Source organism: Balaenoptera ricei, chromosome X (assembly GCF_028023285.1).
Source record: "Balaenoptera ricei isolate mBalRic1 chromosome X, mBalRic1.hap2, whole genome shotgun sequence".
NCBI classification, from domain to species: Eukaryota; Metazoa; Chordata; class Mammalia; order Artiodactyla; family Balaenopteridae; genus Balaenoptera; species Balaenoptera ricei.
In genome coordinates this window covers 7355253-7373921 of record NC_082660.1, presented here as the reverse complement: position 1 = coordinate 7373921, position 18669 = coordinate 7355253, and the positions used below count along the sequence as shown (strand labels likewise).

General features: G+C 53.4%; 1 protein-coding gene across 3 annotated transcripts in view; it reads right to left on the bottom strand.

Annotated features, from left to right (window-relative positions):
- Positions 1-18669, bottom strand: part of SHROOM2 (shroom family member 2) — a 140183-nt gene that overhangs the window by 37829 nt on the left and 83685 nt on the right. For all 3 annotated transcript variants that reach the window (XM_059911328.1, XM_059911329.1, XM_059911330.1), the window contains exons 4-5: positions 16139-18377; positions 14815-14912 (exon numbers count right to left, since the gene is read on the bottom strand). In XM_059911328.1, the coding sequence (XP_059767311.1) occupies positions 14815-14912; positions 16139-18377 (2337 nt within the window). The remainder of the gene's footprint in view (positions 1-14814; positions 14913-16138; positions 18378-18669) is intronic.

The following is an 18669-nucleotide window of genomic DNA, read 5'->3' as shown; positions in this document are numbered from 1 at the left end:
GGATGTGTCATTTAAGGGGAATCTGAGTCCCTGGCTTCTCTTCCCGAGAATCAAAAATGATGATGGCTGAAAGGGTCCTTAGAAATCATTTCATCCAAACTCCTTATTTCGTGGATGAAGAAACAGAAGGTCACATCCACGCAGGCTTGGGACCTGGGTCCGCAGTTTCTCAGCCTGGTTAAGAGGTCTTTGTATTACACCACCGCCCCGGAAACCCACACTGGAACCCCTTCTCACTGCACTGTTGGTGCACTGGCCCTGGGACGTGACAGCTAATAACAGAAGAGGTTTGGCATCTTATACAGGTCTATATGCAGGCTGTGCCGATCTGTAGAACCTTCCAACATCCGAGGGGGTAGGACTTAGCAGGAACCCACCAGATTAAAGACCAGCCATACTGCATGCAAGGGCTCTCCATTAAGAAGCTGTGTGAATCCAGTTACTTAAGCCCCAGTTTGCTTATCGTAAAATGAACATGGTACCCATGTTGTGAGGTCCAAGTTATACAGGCAAGAAGCCCTTATGAACCTTAAGTAATGAACACAAAGGATTCTGCAAGTCTTTTTTCAAAGGTGAAAAACTAAATAACTTTAGGATCTCTTCAGACATCCAGGGATGTCTACAAGCCTCAGAGAAATGACTTATCTAACCTGTTGGAGGGAAAGCCAGCTAGAAAACACGAGTGTCCGCTGACCGGGCAGAGATGGGCCGACCCGGTGGACACAAAACACCACCTCTTGTTTCTACTGCTTCCCCACCCAGACCTTCCTAAATTTTAATGCACACAAGAGGCAAAGAATTCAAGGTAGTGAGAGTAAAGCAAATGCATTCTAAAGGCCACATGAAGTATCAGCTTCCGTAACCTCCAAAACCCACAGGCGGCTGGGGGTGCAGCCAGTTTATGCCAAACACACAGCCATCAGCATACATTTACAGGGTTGTCTGTCACCCCAGCTGGGCAGGAGAAGCCTTACCTGACCTGCATGGTCAACACCAATATGTATGGTGATTTCTAATACTCCTTTTATAAATGGCTTTTCTGTGTTTTGTTCGTTCATGCATTCGTGAATGAAAATACCCCTGCAAATATTTTTCCCTAAGGGGTATATGTTTGTGGCTATGTGTGTGAGAGAGACAGAGAGAGAAAGTGTGAAATGTTTTTTCCACTATGCTTGACAAAAAGCTGCATAAAGATGTCCCGTTTCCTACCAGCCATCAAATACTTTTCTGCAACATAATCATCAGAAATATTTATAACAGACGCCCTCTAAGATTCTGCTTTGCAAGGAAAAGAAATATGTCAACCATTCGTCAAACTGTACCTAATCTTCAGTTAATTTACGACGTGTTAAAATATCATTTTCCATTCCTTCACTGTGTAAGTCTTCAGACAATGTATATACGACAGCAGGTTCTTTCATTATAAATGCTGTCAGGTAGATTTCTGAACACCTTTCTTCAAATCCCTTTGCCTCTTTACGTTTCACCTAAGCATGACCACTAAGTCATTTCCAGATGACTCCTACCCATGTGAATCTGTCAATGCAGACCCAAACTGTGTGTGTGCGTCTGTGTACCACAGACATGCAGCAGTTTCCCTGTGAAAACGGCACACTCCCGCCACACACACAAAAGCCTGATTTAGTGAAGCAAAACAATTTCAATCGTTTAGAAATATGGCCAAAATTAATAACTTGTTTTATTTATCACAATATAAAAGGCAAAAAAAAAAAAAAAAACACAACAAACCCAAAACCCCACAGCACATATACAGTAAAACCCGTAAGAAATGCATGCCTTTAAATCGTCACAACTGCAGAGCAAGAATTGCAAAATGCTCAGAACCACCCCGATGCCATTTTCCCCATTTACACTTTTTCATTGCCATCAGCAGGCTAGGAGTGAATTTACCCACCAAACATCGTGTTCATGACGCAACATGCACACCTGATTTCCCTGCTTTTTTCATTCTCGTGTGGCTGACTCACCATTTCCTTTCTACATCCACATTCAAAGCCTCCGTCGTGAGAACGCTCGTTGCTTACTGCTACGGAAAAAGAAAAGGCAAAGCAAGGAAGGGCCTTCGTGAAATGCTAGCGCCCTCCCGCCAGTCTCCTCCTCGGGGCCCCTTCGGCAGCGAAGGCAGGTCTGCAGACCTCACGTGGAGCGCCTCCCGCATACCAAGGGCTCCCAGTCACATCAGCTCACCGCCCAGGGCACAGTCCCGAGAGGCACTGCCTTCTAGCTCCAGCGCGCTTTCAGCCAACGGCACAAACCCAGGCGACCAAAACCGCGCGTGTGTACAAGCACACACACACACACACGGCACGGGCTCGCGTGCCCACACACACACGCGCACACGGGCAGAGCTCAGCTGGACTCTGCACGCCGATCTGCATTATCGCTCACTTTCAGGCAGCACAACACACGAGGGGCGCGTCTGCAGACCTCCCCCGATGGCCTCACACCGCCCTGTGAGCTGACAACCTGCTCTTCAAGACAGCACGACAAAAGGGGGCACGAGTCGCTGCAAAGCCCGGCACACGGCCACGGCGGCAGGAAAGCACCCCTGTCCTGCAGGAGATGCCCCGAGAGGGGACCCAGGCTCTCTTACCGGCTCTCCGCCCGCCGTGAGCACAGCGCCCCACAGACCCGCTCTGCGGCAGCCCCGGCGTCTGCCTGCCTGTCTGTGCCCGCTGCCTCGTGACGGTCAAGTTCACGCAGCCTCCCCCCGCCCACCCACTCTAACCCAGGGACTCAAGGCTCCCTTGTGACCTCACTGACGACTCCTGACCTCAGGGGGAAACGTTCCCTAGGCTCCTGTGCCTAAACCCCCAAAGCCTTGCCCTTTCAAACCCCTAAAGGCGCGGGTGTCTTCCTCTTTATAATTTAAAAGAAGGAAATACAGAAAAGCCTACTGCATAAATTATACGCAGCTTTGCCTGTTTAACTGTGCTAGACCATCGTATAATGTGTGCAATCCAAGGTTCAATCCCACAACCATAAAGTCAGATGAAACAATGAAGTTTAAAACAGAACAGAACAAAAACAAACATTCAATAGCCTATTTTACGTCTTTCTGTATTTTGGGGTTTATCACACACTCAGGAGGAATGTAACCCAAACAACTAACAAAGTGTTTCCGGAGGTTCTACTGCGTACAAGGCATTCACTGCAGACCACAAAGGGGTCACAGGCTGACCCTGACTTAGCCAATCCGTCACTTCACAATGATCTGCATTGAAAGTCCCCGCTCCCCACCTCCCCTCCTAAGGCAGCGCCCCTCTCACCAGGGTCTCTAACAGCCACACGGAGAGCCCCGACCCTCCCCCGTCCTGCACTTACCCTCCAGGACGAATCTGCTCTTTTTACCACCTGCTTCAATCAACGTCTTCAAAATTCACTGCCGTTACTTCTGACTCTTGCTCATTTAAACAAGTAACACGTGCTACTTTGCAGTATCTCCCACGTTACCGCTATTTCACCAAGAGTGACTTTTTCATTTTTTCACACCTGCTTGATTTTAAGCACCGCGCTGCTGCGTTAGTGTGACACCCATTTAGCATTTAAATAAGTCTGCAAGGAACGCTGGTGTGGTTATCCCCTCATCCAGGGAAGGGAAGTTATTGGGAAGTTATTAGCAAGCTTAGGTGGCCTGATGCAACCACACGGAGAAGGAGAGTAAGAATTTGAACCTGTGTCTGCCCCCCCCCCCCAAATGCCCCATTCTTTGCACTAGTTTTCATCTCCATGTATTATTTTACCAAGTACAGGATCCCATCACTAAGAGAGGGTGCCATCCACCCCAGGCCAGCTCCATACCTGTCTATACCTCAGAGCACAATGTGAGGCCATCCACGTAACAGGCATCCAGTAAGAGCCTGGTGGCTGATTAGGGATTTCACCCACTTACTGCCCAAAAGGTATGTTCCTGATGTTTACAAACTGAGTAACTCAAAACACCTTGTAAGAATACAGCTTCAACACTTTATTTTAGAATGGTTTTAGATTTACAGAAAAATTGCACCGAGAGTGTCCCCATGTACCCTACACCCCAGTTTCCCCTACTGTCTACACGTTACATGAGTACCTTTGCCGTAACTAGTGACCCCAATCTTGGTACATTAATATTAACTAGAGTCTACACTTTATTCAGGCTTTCTTCACTCTCACCTAATAGTCTTTTTCTGTCCCAGGATCCCAGCCAGGACACCACACTGCATTTAGTTGTCACATCTCCTTAGGCTCCTCCCACCTAAGCGACAGCTTCCCAGACTGTCCTTGTTTTCCATGCCCTCGATGGTTCTGAGGAGTACCGTGCAGGCATTTTGCAGAATGTCTCTCAACTGGGATGTGTCTGACGTTTTTGTCGTGATTACCCTGGAGTTACGGATGTGGAGGGGAGACCACAAGAGGTGAATGCCCTGCTTACCATACAATACCAAGGACCATGCTATCAACACCACAGTCTGCCGATCAGCCGGTAGGGTCAGGTACAGCGTGCACCAGCTTCTCCTCGGTCACATGACTTGCACCCCACCTTTTCACCCTGCCCTCTGTGGAAGGAGCTTACCATATGGAGCCCATATTACAGGAGTGAAGGGCTCTGCTCCACCCCCTTGAGGGCAGAGGATCTACAGAGATCTGGAATTTTTCTGCACAGATTTGTCTCTTCTCCCCCACTTATTAATATACCCAATCATTTACATGTTATCAGTATGGATTCAGGGATACTTTATATATGCTGGGTTATAATCCTGCACGACTTTATTTCATTGCAGCTCTGGTGATACGTAACTCTAAGTGGACCCCTGTGTCCCCCTGGCATAGCCTCATTGTTGCAGGGTTTTTTGTTTTTTGTTTGTTTGAATACTTCCTTACTTTCAGGGCACAAGACACTCCATACTCGTTTTGCACACACCCTGCCCCAGCCGTAGCGTCAGCCGTTCCTCCAAGGAGCCCTGCGTCCTTCTCACGGAGAAGCGTATTAGAAATCAGGATCTGGGTGCTGCTTTTGTTCTAGGAATCCATTTTTAAAGGAGACCCTCTATGAAAAATTACATTGTAAAGGGGAAGCACTTTTATAATATTAAGGTTTATCACTGGGTTTTCATATATCCATGTTTCCTAGAACAAGGCGTAATTATCAGGGCGTATAAGATGCTCAAAGCCTACGCTGTGTTAATGCCATTAAGACTCCACGTCGTAAATACCTGTAAAAAGTTGAATACAAATGTGCCTTTACTTGATACAGTACATTCATGTCCTTGAGAAAGTACACAAATAAGAAGGAAACAGAACATGATAAGCACCCTGGCACACTGAAATGCCAAAAGAACTCCTCCTCATAGCCGCTGGGGCAAGCCTGGTGAAGCCTCAACCCTTCCCCAGGTCACTTCACCTGCACTGAGCTCTTATAGTCCAAGGACGCCAACACTCCAAGTCAGAGTATCACCAAGGAGCCCGTGCTTACAGCATCCTTCGCTCCCCCACACGCTCGTGCTGTGAACGGGACACAGCGAAGTTAACCAAGCCAGAGAGACCAGTAAAATGAAGATGGCGACAGAAATGGACATCATGTTGCAGAGAATCACGCCAAGAAGCCTCTCTGGAAACATCCAGACGGTCGACCACGCAGGCCTCACCTCCCCGTCCAGGAAGCACACTCACTGAAGACCAATCTCTCACGTCCCTTGGCCAAATCCCAGGGCTGGCAAACCTTCTCTGTCTGGTTTTATGGGAGTACGGCCACACCCATCTCTTTATGGACTGTCCCCGGCTGCCCCCGGGCTACAAGGGCAGAGATGTCAGCACAGCAGGAACACTGAGTTCCTTAAAGCCCAAAGTACTTACCATCCGATCCTTTGCGAAGTCTGAGCTAGAGCTGCGACTGTCAGGCTTGAGTAACGCGCGGCCTCGTTTTAAATTTTAAAACCTTTTCTTCTTGGGGATTCTCAGCACCGACCAGATTTTAAAAATTGAGATGAGGTTCGCAAACCCTAAAATTCACCCTTTGGAAGCGTATGATTTAGTAGCTTTCAGTAAATTCACAGGGTGGTGCATCCATCACCACTATCTAATTCCAAAGCGTTTCCCTCACCGGCAAAGAACTCCACACCCGCTGGCAGTGACTGCCATTCGCGCGGGCCTTCATTCCTGTCAGACACCCATCCCCCTTCTGTCTCTACGATCTACCTGTTCTGGGCAGCATACACGCACAGAATCACGCAACGCGTGGCTTTTTATTATATTGTTAAATGTGTCTAAATATATTTTCCTTATTTTTATAGCTCTTAGACTATAAAACACACAACAGATTTGCAAGTGATGTGGGAAAAGAACTATGAAGCCAACGTGACTTTAATGGCTTTGCTGGGAATGAACCCTTCCTTTCGTGGCTCCGGACACCCCATTTCTCGTGGGTTCAGCTACCCTGGGTCCCCAGATGCCACGAAAGGCCTCATCACTCGTCTCCGGACAGACAGGACCCCGAGCTCTGCTGGCACGGCACCCTGATGACTTGTCCCTCGTCTCGGCGGGAGAGCTGGGTTCACGTGTGAGCCTGGACTCATTCTCTCCTCCCTGCACGGGACAGCAACCTCATTACCTCTGACAGTGGGGCTCCCCCCCCACACAAGGCACGACCGTGCACACCGTCCAGAATATCCTGGTGAGAATGTTAAGATTCACACAGAAATAAAGACACAAAAGATTCAACTCGAAAGGAGAACAGGCACGTTTTCCAGGAACCCATGTGCACCAAGTGCTACCTCTGAGAAAACCTCAAGTCCGTGCACTTTGCCGGCTAGCGCCCTCTCACTGCCCGCGCCGCTGTCTTCCTCCTTCACCTCCCGTCCTGACGCCAGCTGCTGGTGGAGGTGGCGCGACGTCCGCAGTGCCAGGGGAGAGCAGGTGCCGCCTGGGGGGCCGAGGGGATCCACCCACTCCTAGGCTTCGCGCACATTTCACGTCCACTTGGAAATATTTTAATGCATCTTACGCTGCTTAAGAGGCAAATCGCAGAACCATTCTTTTTTATTTTCAACGTGTGGACCTTCAGAAAGTTTATGAGAAAACTGATTTCTGGGACTAGCTGCAGGCGTCTCACCACCACTTAACACACCGAGTATGAGGAAATCAACTCTGACGGCCAAGGGTCCACCTCACCTCTGACTGATGGCAGCCGCGTATAAGATGCGCTCTAACTCTAGAGAGGGTGTCACTTCAAACTGAACCTTAAAAATAAACCCACTTCACTGGGACTTCCCTGGTGGCACAGTGGTTGAGTATCTGCCTGCCAATGCAGGGGACACGGGTTCGAGCCCTGGTCCAGGAAGATCCCACATGCCACGGAGCAACTAAGCCCGTGAGCCACAACTACGGAGCCTGCGCTCTAGAGCCCGTGAGCCACAACTACTGAGCCTGCATGCCACAACTACTGAAGCCCACATACCTAGAGCCCGTGCTCCACAACAAAGAGTAGCCCCCGCTCTCTGCAACTAGAGAAAGCCTGCACGCAGCAACAAAGACCCACGCAGCCAAAAATAAAATTATAAAATTTTTAAAAAAGGAAAATGCGAAGTGGAAAGGGGGGGAGGGGGGGGAAGAAAAAAAATAAACCCACTTTAGGAGTGACCACTCAAGGGGTACAAGGTCTCCTTTTGGGGTGATGAAAATCTTCTGGGACTAGACGGTGGTGATGGATGCCTAATGCTCTGAAAGTACTAAGTGTTACTAAATCACATACACACTCAAATGGTCCACTTTACATCATGTGGATCCCACCACAATTATAAAATAAATAAAATCTTTTCAGCCCCATTTCAAAAAAAGCGTAAGTTACTTATTTTTTATTTTATGTTTTAAAACTTTTATTTTATGTTGGAGTCTAGTTGAATAACAATGTTGCATTAGTTTCAGGTGTACAGCCAAGTGATTAAGTTATACATAGACATGTATCTACTCCTTTTCCAAATTGTGTTCCCATTTAGGTTGTTACATAATATTGAGCAGAGTTCCCTGTTTTACACAGTAGGCCCTTGCTGGTTATCCATTTTAAATACAGCAGCATAAGTTCCTTCGAGTAACTTAAAAATTAAAGCAAGTCATTTACAGGAACCTCACAAACAGCAGCCAACGTGACCCAACATACAGACACCTTACAAAGCCTGTGAGTCCCAAGGGACGGGGGTCAAACTGGACAGATGTCCGGTCCTCGAAGCCATCTCGTCAGGGAGCCTGACCTCGGTGCGCCCGAGACTCACTGCCCACTGGTCTTCTCCAGACAATGATTTCAGAGTTCTAATATAAAACGCCAACACAGACAGGAAGGAACACAGGAGAAACCTGCTGCAGTTAAGCTGCCTCGTCCTTGCCCAAGAGAGAAAAGCCTGCGTCTGGTGCCTGGTCTCCAAAGTTCCCGAACATTGCTCAAGAAGCCCTGGGGAGAGGCAGGTGTGAGAAGGATACGTGGACTCAACCACGACCCTCCCAGTCATCAGGGATGCCCTTGATCATCTCTGTGAAGCAAGTTTTCATCCTAACGTGGCTTTGCCACGTCCACTTCTGCAACGAAGCTCGATCTCGTTACCAGCCTGCAAGAATGCTACGGTGCCTCTCACAGGCCGTACCTTCCGCAGGGGAGGAACCACAAGTCGGTGTTCACAGTTCACGGATGAGACGTGCTCATGTTCCCAACACGGATTCACCACACAGCCTGGATTAAGACATGTGACTTCACCCATTAACGGTATGAACATGAGGATTAAGTAGGGTGCCACACTCGGTCCCATTAGAAGAAACAGGAATCAGAGACCTGGTCCTTGACAATTCGGTTCTTTTGCTCAGGCTTAGTTGCCCCGCGGCACGTGGGATCTTAGTTCCCCGACCAGGGATCAAACCTGCGTCCCCTGCGTTGGGAGGTGGATTCTTAACCGCTGGACCACCAGGGAAGTCCTGACAATTCGGTTCTTGAGCCAAGAGGAAAGCACTTTAATGAGACAATGAACCAGAAGAGTCTAGAAGAACTGAAAGGCAGCAAAGATCGTCTCAAAAGCAGTCAGAGGAGACGTTGCCGACACCTCTGCCACCGTGAAGAGCATTAACTACGTAAGGCGTGTTTAAACCCACATGGCCGCCTCCCAGGCCATCCCAGCCCTGACATGGTACGCTGACTTAAAACACGGCGTCGAGCAAGGAAGCACGGGTGGAAGGATCAAAAGCAGATGACGAGTGTCGGTGTGTTCTTGTGGGTTTCTGGAGAAAGGCAAAAACACCAAAGCGTACCGGTACGTGCAAGTTCGACCAAGGGCAACTGACAAGGTTTTGAGCTTTTTTTTTTTTTTTTTGGCTGCATTGGGTCTTCGTTGCTACGCACGGGCTTTCTCTAGTTTTGGCGAGCAGGGTCTACTCTACGTTGCAGTGCGCGGGCTTCTCAATGCAGTGGCTTCTCTTGTTGCGGAGCATAACTCTAGGTGCGCGGGCTTCAGCAGTTGCGGCACGCGGGTTCAGTAGTTGTGACTCGAGGGCTCTAGAGCAAGGGCTCGGTAGTTGCGGCGTGTGGGCTCTAGGGCGCAGGGCTTCAGTAGTTGTGGTGCACGGGCTCAGTAGTTGTGGCGCACAGGCTCAGTAGTTGTGGCTCGCGAGCTTAGTAGCTCTGCGGCATGTGGGATCTTCCCAGACCAGGGATCAAACCCGTGTCCCCTGCCTTGGCAGGTAGATTCTTAACCACTGCACCACCAGGGAAGTCCCAAGGGTTTGAGCTTTGAAGACAGGAGTCAACTGAGAAGAAAGGAGACCAGAGGATAGAAGAGCAGAGGGTCCTGTCAAACAGCTGTGGAAGTCTCTCCATCCAAGAAGAGGGGCCGTGGACTCTTGGCTTTTCCCTCCCCCACCCCTGCCCCCAACAAAGGACCCGCGTGCAGCCACCGGGGCAATCAGCCACCGGGGCAACCAGCCACCGGGGCAACCGGCCGACGTGTGTCAGAACCCTCTCAGAGGGCAGAAGCTGCCTTCACAAGTGGGGTCTGGGGAGGACCGCTTCCCCGCCGCGTCCAGAACTCGGATGCCTGGGTCCCGTCTCCACTGCTGTCCCTCAGCGCCGCAGGGGTTAACATTTCGGCACAGTCTCTGCCCACACCCCACTGCTCCGTGGACCTGGCTCCCTGGCCTCACTTTCTGCTCCGGGGCCCCAAGCCCTGGAACCCTCAAACCACTGCCTAACAACGCGTCCTTCAGAATAACGCCAAGTCACGAGACCACACCAGCACGTAAACAAATCTGTGCCTTGTCCTGACTCTGCTTTTCCTGAAGCCACACGGGTATAAACACAAGGGGAAACTGTAGTTACAAACCGAGACGTAAAAACACACCACTGGAGCCCGGGCCCAGGGTCTTCCGACAGCCGCTGCTCTTCATCTCTGGGAGGACGGAGGTTTGTGTCTGAGCAAGGGCCCTGGGCACGGGAGACAGTGCACTGCCCGAGAGGAAGCTGTGCCGATGCCAGGCTCCACCCCAGAAAACTTCCGAGCTTGAGTTTCACCTTGTGATCATGCCAGCGTGGGCTTCCTAATTACCCAGCACAGCAGTTCGGAATGGAAAGCTTCAACTGCCCCTTAGCTAACTGAAGGCCCAGGAGAAGTAAACGTCTTCCCCAAAGCAACAAATGAGGGGTGCAGCTCGGATGGGCAACGCTCTCTCTCACTCTGAAACCTACTCGCAAGCAGCCTGTGGAGTAAATGGAAATCAGTCTTGGCATCAAGCTCTGTACCGCAAATCACCTCTCGGGGCAAACGTACAGGAAGGTGACCCTCAGGTGGGCTTAGCTGGTTGATGAAATTCACGTGAAATTAAAGAGCTTGGTTTCATACAGACTCCACCTTCCGGCTCTTAGTGGGATTTAGGATTTATTCTTATTCTCCCCCCGCCCCTCCTCTCCCATCTGTCCCAACAAAATACAAGCGTGCAGGTCAGAGCCAGCCCGCTGGCAGCAGCTCCTGTGGGGGCAGAAATGGCTGGGAGGAGGCCGGAGAACAGGAACCTGCCAGCGGCCACAGCTGCCCGGGCTCTTCTCCTACAAGACCTGTCTGCAGAACCCCCAGACGCAGTCCTCTAGAAGACTCTCACGTGTGAGGAGCACGAACCCAATGTGATAAAACTTAGCTTTCTTTCAAGGCTTAAAACATGACACTGGCCAACAAGTCCGCGTACCAAATTTGAGATGTGGATGACTTCCCTCTGACAGGCAAGGAAAGCCCGCTTCACGTACTGTCATGTACACTAAAATCGTCAATGCAATTTCAGCAAGCAGGTCGTGCCAACATGGAAGCACTATTCCCCACGGTCCAGAAGGAGCACAGAGCCTCACCTCCACTCTGCCCAGGGTCTGCCAGGGGCGCTACCGGCCGTCCAGGCAGGGAGAGAGCAGCCAGCGAGGGGGCAGCTCCATGAGAAGCGGCAGAGGGGGCACCGGAACCCCTGGTCCCCACACGCCGTTTACAGTGCGATGGGCGTCCGCTCAGAAGGTCACTCTTAGAAAGGGAATTAGCCACCAGAAGGTATGTGCAACTCCACGCCGGCAACAGCCCTCCAAAGAGGCTTCCCTGTTTCCCCTCTTCACCAGCTGCTCGTTAGGATGGCAGCTCCTTTATTTGAAATGCTAGGACATCAAGTGTGACCTTGTCTGGACAACGATGAAAGGCCACTTCCTGAGAGAGCGGATGCAGCAGACAGAACTGGTTAAAGGCATTAGAGAGAAGCAGAGACATTCCTCCTAGTATTATGAGCTAACTCTGCTCCCCCCTTCATACCTTGAAGTCCTAACCCCCCAGGACTTCAGAAGGTGATGGAATGAAGCTCCTTCAAGAGGTGATTAAGGCAAAATGAGGGCATGGGGGTGGACCCTAATCCAATCTGGCTGGTGTCCTTCTAAGAAGAGATCAGGACAGAGACACACACGGAGGGAAGCCCAGGTGAGGACACAGGGAGAAGGCAGCCGCCTGCAAGACACCGAGAGAGGCCCTGGGAGAAACCAACCCTGCCAACACCTGGAGCTTAGACTCGGGCCTCCGGAGCTGTGAGAAAATAAATGTCTGTTGCTGATGCCGCCCAGACCCTGGCAGTTTGTTATGGCAGCCCAAGCAAACTGCTACACAGAGCTTCCAAGGTCCCCGCGACACTGGGGCAGGGAGCAGACTGCCGTTAGTCAGGACACCTGAGCTTGGAGATACGGTGCAAAACCTCCAAAAACAGTGGGCGCTGGCTCTGGAAACATGATGGGTGAGAAGGCCGCTCACATGAGAACACAGCTGGAGGCAAGCAAACACTGCGAGATCTTCTCCCGAGGGCCTGGGTCCTGCTCAAACACCACCTGTCCTGCCCATAACCCCCAGGCAGAAGTCGCCTCACCCTCGTCCCTCCGAGATTGGGAACCATCCCGTAACTTTCCACAGAGATGATAATTACGCGTCACCGCTTCAGTGCCGAGTGTTGGTGTCTCTCCTTCCCTCCTCCACTGGGAGGCCCTTTGGGGCAGAACCTTTGTCCTACTTTATCTAGAATACAGAATCCTGAACCTCACAAAAATGTTCTCAATTCAATTGTTCTCTTGATGCTCTTCTGGCATCCCAACAAACACAACAAAAGCCAGTGTTCATTATCACGTTCCAGTTAACAGATCAGCAATTCGATTTCTTTACACAGATATGTTACATTAATTTATGCAAAACACCGGGCATCTTTAAATCTTTGCATTATAGATTTGGTTTTGGTGAGCAAAGGACAGTCCCTTGCCTGCATTTTCATTTCTTTTGTTCTCCAATTTAATGTTTCAAGGGCACTCTTTCTCGCGTATACTTCAGAAGATAAACATTTTCTCAAAAAAACGCCTCTTCGACATCCCTAATCTAGGATTTCACTGAGTCTCACCACTCTTTAAAAGCACACACAATGATTCTGAAAATTGCTGGGTTTGTAGCTCAAAACCAGAAAGCTTCTGGAACTCGTTCCTTCAGAGTGGTTACGCAGCCTGCCAGAAGACACAGCTGTGAAGCGGGCAGCATGTGGTCCCTCCCCGGTTCCTCTTGACCCTTTCGCTGCTGACAATACCGTTACAACACACACACACACACACACACACGCACACACACACACACACACACACACCCGTATGTACGTTACAAACCATTTGTTATGACTCTCCACAGCAGGAGAGCTGAACTCCAGCCAGCACATGCATGTCTCTCTGCAGGGTAAATGCCCGAGGCCTCCGTGCAGGAGCGAAGCCCGAGCCCGAGCCCAAACCTCGCCGCACTGCGCCGCACTGCGCCGCACTGCACGGCACTGCAGCACGGCACTGCAGCACGGCACTGCACGGCACTGCAGCACGGCACTGCACGGCACTGCATGGCACTGCAGCACGGCACTGCAGCACAGCACTGCACGGCACTGCAGCACGGCACTGCACGGCACTGCACGGCACTGCAGCACGGCACTGCACGGCACTGCAGCACGGCACTGCACGGCACTGCAGCACGGCACTGCAGCACGGCACTGCATGGCACTGCAGCACGGCACTGCACGGCACTGCAGCACGGCACGCACTCTCATGACTGCAGCAGGGCCCGGAAGTGGCTTTGATAAAGGTGACAGCTGGCACTTGGCACGTGACCTGCTCGCAATCCAAAGCCATAAAGCTCTAACTGTGCCGCTCAGACACAGCTCAACTCTGTACGTGTATCATTCACGGACCTTCCTCTCTCAGCCAGGGGTTTCTGGTCTTGGCCGTGCAGGCTGGTAAGCAACTGCCACCACATCCTACATACGCACACACAGACCACCATGCCTGCTCCCTCAGAGCCACCGACACTCTTGTTCAGGGCTAGCAGCACTCAGCTTGCAGCCAAATGAAACAAAACCCCGTTATGTAAGGCTCTCAAAAGCAAGCATTTAAATTGGTCATCTCTGGGACAGAATCTTCAATTTTGAGGTTGGTGTTTAATTTGAGTAGCACGCCAACTCCCAGAGATCCTCAAGGAACAGAAAAACATGCACTCAGCGACCCTACTGTGTACAAATTTGCTTCCATTCTTCCATCAGCCCTTTTATAATAAGGTTATACCCCAGTTCCTGCAGTGACCTACACTTCCCCCTCCTGCCCTCCTCACGGATGAGGGTCCAGACAACATTATGTATTTCACCTAAATTCCACCCTCACTGCAGTGACACTGGACACACTTGAGAATCAGGGCACATAACAGTGTAATACTGCTGCCATTCCGTTCTTTCAGATGCTCTGATCCCCTCTTGGGGAGCCAACCGACTTGATTTCTATTTTAAAGCTCAAAATTAAGTCATTAAATAAGGCCAATTGAGAAAGGCTTGCCCTAGTCCTTTGACTAACAATCCTTCCAGACAATGTGGATTTCCAGACCCAGCAACTCAGCTGCACCCTTGACGTTAAAGCATCCCTTCAGTTGGCCGTTCTGGATAAAGCACGTCATTCAAGCCCACTACCCTGGGTTTCTCGTTCTGTGAACATAAAGAACTTTACTGTACGGAAAACAGCAGCTGTTTTAAGAACCAAAAATGCCACGATGGCGTTCAGAGGGCCCCCGCCCTGGGGATGCTTCTCCCGCCGGCAGTGGTGTAGGGCTGAGGGCTTGGTCCTGGGGACGCTGGAAATTGAACCCGCTTAGTGGTCACTTCAGGTCTGGCGGAAACCAGACACCCAAGCACTTTTAACCTAGCACTCACCCACCATAATGCAGCCCACCCCAAGACGCCTTCTTAGTAACCCCAAGTCCAACAGTCTCCTACCTTGGGGTGGGGCATCCCTCCTCGGCCTGGACTGAGGAAGAGAGTTCTCTGCGCTCACCGGGGTCCTCTGTTTGCCGTCGCGCTTCCACAGACGCTTCCTGCCAAGGGTGGTACAACGAGACACCCGGTCATCAAGCTGCCGCCTCCGAGACCTCTGTGATCACGAACCCTTCATTGTGGGTTCGCCCTGTGAGCCCGCACCACGAAGGCAGTGACACCGCCTGCCGTCAGCCAGCCACGGGACCCACGAGCCCGGCTCTCCAGAGCGTCTCATCGAAATGACTCAACAAGACCGTGCGTCCCCTTTGGCTCTGGGCAGGAAGCAGAACTCCTACGTGAGGGTCATAAACCTTTGTGACACACTGGCCCCAAAACCCTAATCAAATCAAACCCAGCTGGTCACGGCTCCCTGCAGCGAATCCTCAAGCCCCGGGACCTGGAGTCTGGGAGCCTTGTTTCTTGACCGAGCAAGCATGGAATTCTCAGAGGTCACACTGCACGGGGCATGGGCACACGGTCGCGGTGTTTGCAGGCCTTTCTGCACCAGGGGGCCACACAGAAACCTGCACCTCTCTTCACATGCGGACGTTCATTATTGTGTAACAAACCGATGACTGGTTCTTCTTAAAAGAACCTCCATCTGATGCTGCAGGAAATCTTTTCTTTGAAACGTACAAATGCAGATGGAAGGGGGAGAAAAAGCAGAGAGAGTGGGAGAGGAAGACTGACTATGGACTTTGAAGTATGGATACATATATGTAGCTTTTTAGAAAGCTTCCCATCACTTTTCACCATCAAAACTCCTACTTTAAAAAAAAGTGAAATAGTCTAACGCTCTGCATTTTCAATTACATTTGCCCCAGAACAATCTTTAAAAATATTTGACCAAAAAAAAGGACTAAGAAGAATACTAATAGCATCAAGTGACATCAATGTTTGAAAACTATCTATCATGTGTTGTCTTAAGCCTTGCTATAAAGCACCCCTTGTAATTTCAGAGGAGAGCTTGCCATTTTCTATCATTTCGCCCAATTTCTTCCCTTTGTATTAAGGGCAAGCTAATCAAAGGGAAAGACCGCTTCAGCGAGAGCTGACGATGAGGCTGGGAACTCGAGCTGTGCGTGAAAACAGGGCACTCGCAACCGTCATGAGCGTATCGACTGTGTCCCCAGGTGCCGACACTAGAAACGCTGGTGCACGGAAACGCTCAGACAGCTGGACGCAAGTCACAACGGCAATGGGCCATGATATTCCGGGGCTGTCCTATACGTGCCTTAAGATGGGACTGGGGTGGCTCTGTCCTGCCTCCCCGCAGGACGCTTACCTGCTTGTAGAGGTCGGTCGAGGGCGACGACCGGGACCTTCCGTGGATGTACCGCGGCCTCTCGTGTTGGTCCAGACCCACATCCAGGATGTCGTCTGCCGAGTGGTACCTCCCAGAACTCCTGGCTTCCGGGGCTTTCCTCTGCTCCCTCCACGAGGCTTGATACTCTGCAAAGGTTCCCAGCCTCTGAGGCGGGTCTGATCTCCCCACCTTTCCCTCCTTTCCGGGGCCCGCTGTCCAAGGCCTCTCTGGCTTCTCCTTGGGGAACCCACAGGGTGCCGGCCTCAGCCCCGGCCGCTGGCCTACGGGCTTGCTGGTTTCCTCAAAAAACTTCCACCTGTCGGCAAAGGTGCGCGCGGCCTCGTCGGCAGGTGCGGGGCGCTGGCGCGGGCGGTCATCCCCCGCGAGCCCCACCGCGTTCATCTTCTCGGGCTCGGAGTAGGACTTCAGTTTCTGCTCGGCCGTGAAGCGCCTCCGGCCTGCGATGCGCGGGGCGTGCAGCGCGCCGCCGGCGCTCGAGGGCAGCCTGGCCGGGGCCGCCTCCCAGACGCGAGGGAGGGTGTCGGGGTCCGACGGGCAGGGCTCCAGGTCGCGGCGCCTAAACGACGTGGCCCTCAGGACGCGGGCCTGCGCCTCCTTCAGGTGGTCCTTGTAGGTGCTGGAGAAGGCGGCTTCCGGGGCGCCCCCTGCCGGCTGCACCCCCCAGCCGCGCGCCTCTGCCTCGGCCTCCTCCTCCGCGGCGCCGGCCAGGGTTGCCGTGCTCCGGCTCTTCTGCAGCCTGGCTCGCCGCAGCTGGATCTCGTTCCTCAGGGTGGTGGCGAAGCGGTCGCTCCTCCGCAAGGGTTTGCCCGCCGGGGCCTCGGGCGGCGGCCTCTCCGGGGCGCCCTCGTGGCCGGCCTCGGGCCGGCGCGCCCCTTCCTGGGTCAGCGAGTGCAGCATGGGCGTCTGCAGGGGGCAGATCTCGCCGCCCCCGTGGGCACACGCGAAGCCGCCCGCGCCCCTCTTCACACTGGCTGTTTCCACGAGGCCGGCCCCGGGCGGTTCCTCGGCGCCCTCGCAGTGGCCCCCGGCCTCCCTGTCCGCCGGCGCCACCCTCCCCCTTGGCCGGGCGCCCGGGGGCCCCTCGAGCCGGGGCGGGTGGCAGCGGGGCTGCGCGGCCGGGGCGCCCCCCTGCGGGCCGCGTCTGGAGGTCACGCAGTAGTAGCGGCTCTGGGCGCCGCAGTCCCCCTTCCGGTCGCCAGCGCTGGGCCGCCCCGCCGGAGCGGGGCTGTCACCCGGGAAGCGCTCGGCAGGCGGCTGCTCCCTGAGCCACGTGGCGGCACCGGGCCCCTCGAGAAAGAAGGGGCTCTCGTCGCTGGAATGGCGCGGGTGCTGGCACGCGGGCGGAGGCTGCGGGCAGCGCACGTCCGTGCTGGACAGGGAGGCCTGGAGCCGGCCGGGGGCCCCCGGGAGGGCCCTGGCCCCGCCGTCGCAGGGCGGCCCCCCGCAGTCCAGCGGCACAGCCGGCGCACAGCCCGAGCTCCCGGCCCTCCTCCCGTCGCCCAGGCGCGCTGGTCTCTGCGGCTGATCGGCCACCTCCGGTCTCCAGTCGCTGTGGGACTGAGCGCGGGTCAGGCCCGGAGGGCACTGCGTGGTGGCCGCCTCGGAGAACAGAGGGCCCTGGGTCTTCTCGTGGCTCTTGGTGGCAGCAAAGCTGTCGCTGCGGAGAGGGGGAGGGGGCGGAGGAGGGGACGAAGAGGCCTTTTTCTTATCGGGAACGTACCAGACTGGCCCAGAACTGGACCTCCCGGAAGCAGCTAGCTTGGGCTCAGGACTGTCCTCGGGCCTGGGGCTCCTGCTGCTGTCACAGGGGACCCTGGGGGGGACGCACCCGAGCCTCTCGTCCACACACTGAGGGTCGCCGGCAGCCAGGCCCTGCCGGTCGCTGCCTCCGGCCGAGGCCTCCCAAAGGCCCACTTTGTAGAGAATGTTCTCGGCAGAGGACGCATCCGCCTTGGGCAGGGTGTGGTCGGGCGTGCTGGAGCTGGTGGAGAAGGAGCCGTAAGCGGAGTCACGCGTGTTCGGGCCGCCCAGGTGGTCGATGCTGCTGTTGGACCTGGCGGCCGAGAGGCGCCCGGAGGGGGAGGACCGGGCAGGCTGGCCCAGGCTGTCCACGCTCCCCAGGGAGCTGAAGTGCTCAGAGGTGCGCTGCAGATTTGTCTGCTCCCACACGCCGCTCGACAGGTCCTGGGAGGAGGAGCTAGGAAACGAGAACCACAGGCAACAGGGTGCTTTAGAGTCAAGTTGCAGCAAAGGGCAAGACGAGACAATGCAGGTAGGAGCGGCTGGCCCTGGGCAGAGAGCAGCCACTCTTCCTGGAGCGAGATCCCTGGGTGCGGCACATCTAAGTTCTCCCGTTTCAAAGAGCAGCTTTCCGAGGGCAGGCTGAAAGGACCGAGTCCTACCCACAGGATGCCTGCCCCCAAACAGAAAACCTTCCACGCTGCAGTACATCTCTCAGCTCTACACCCACAGGCTGGACCACGTCCAGA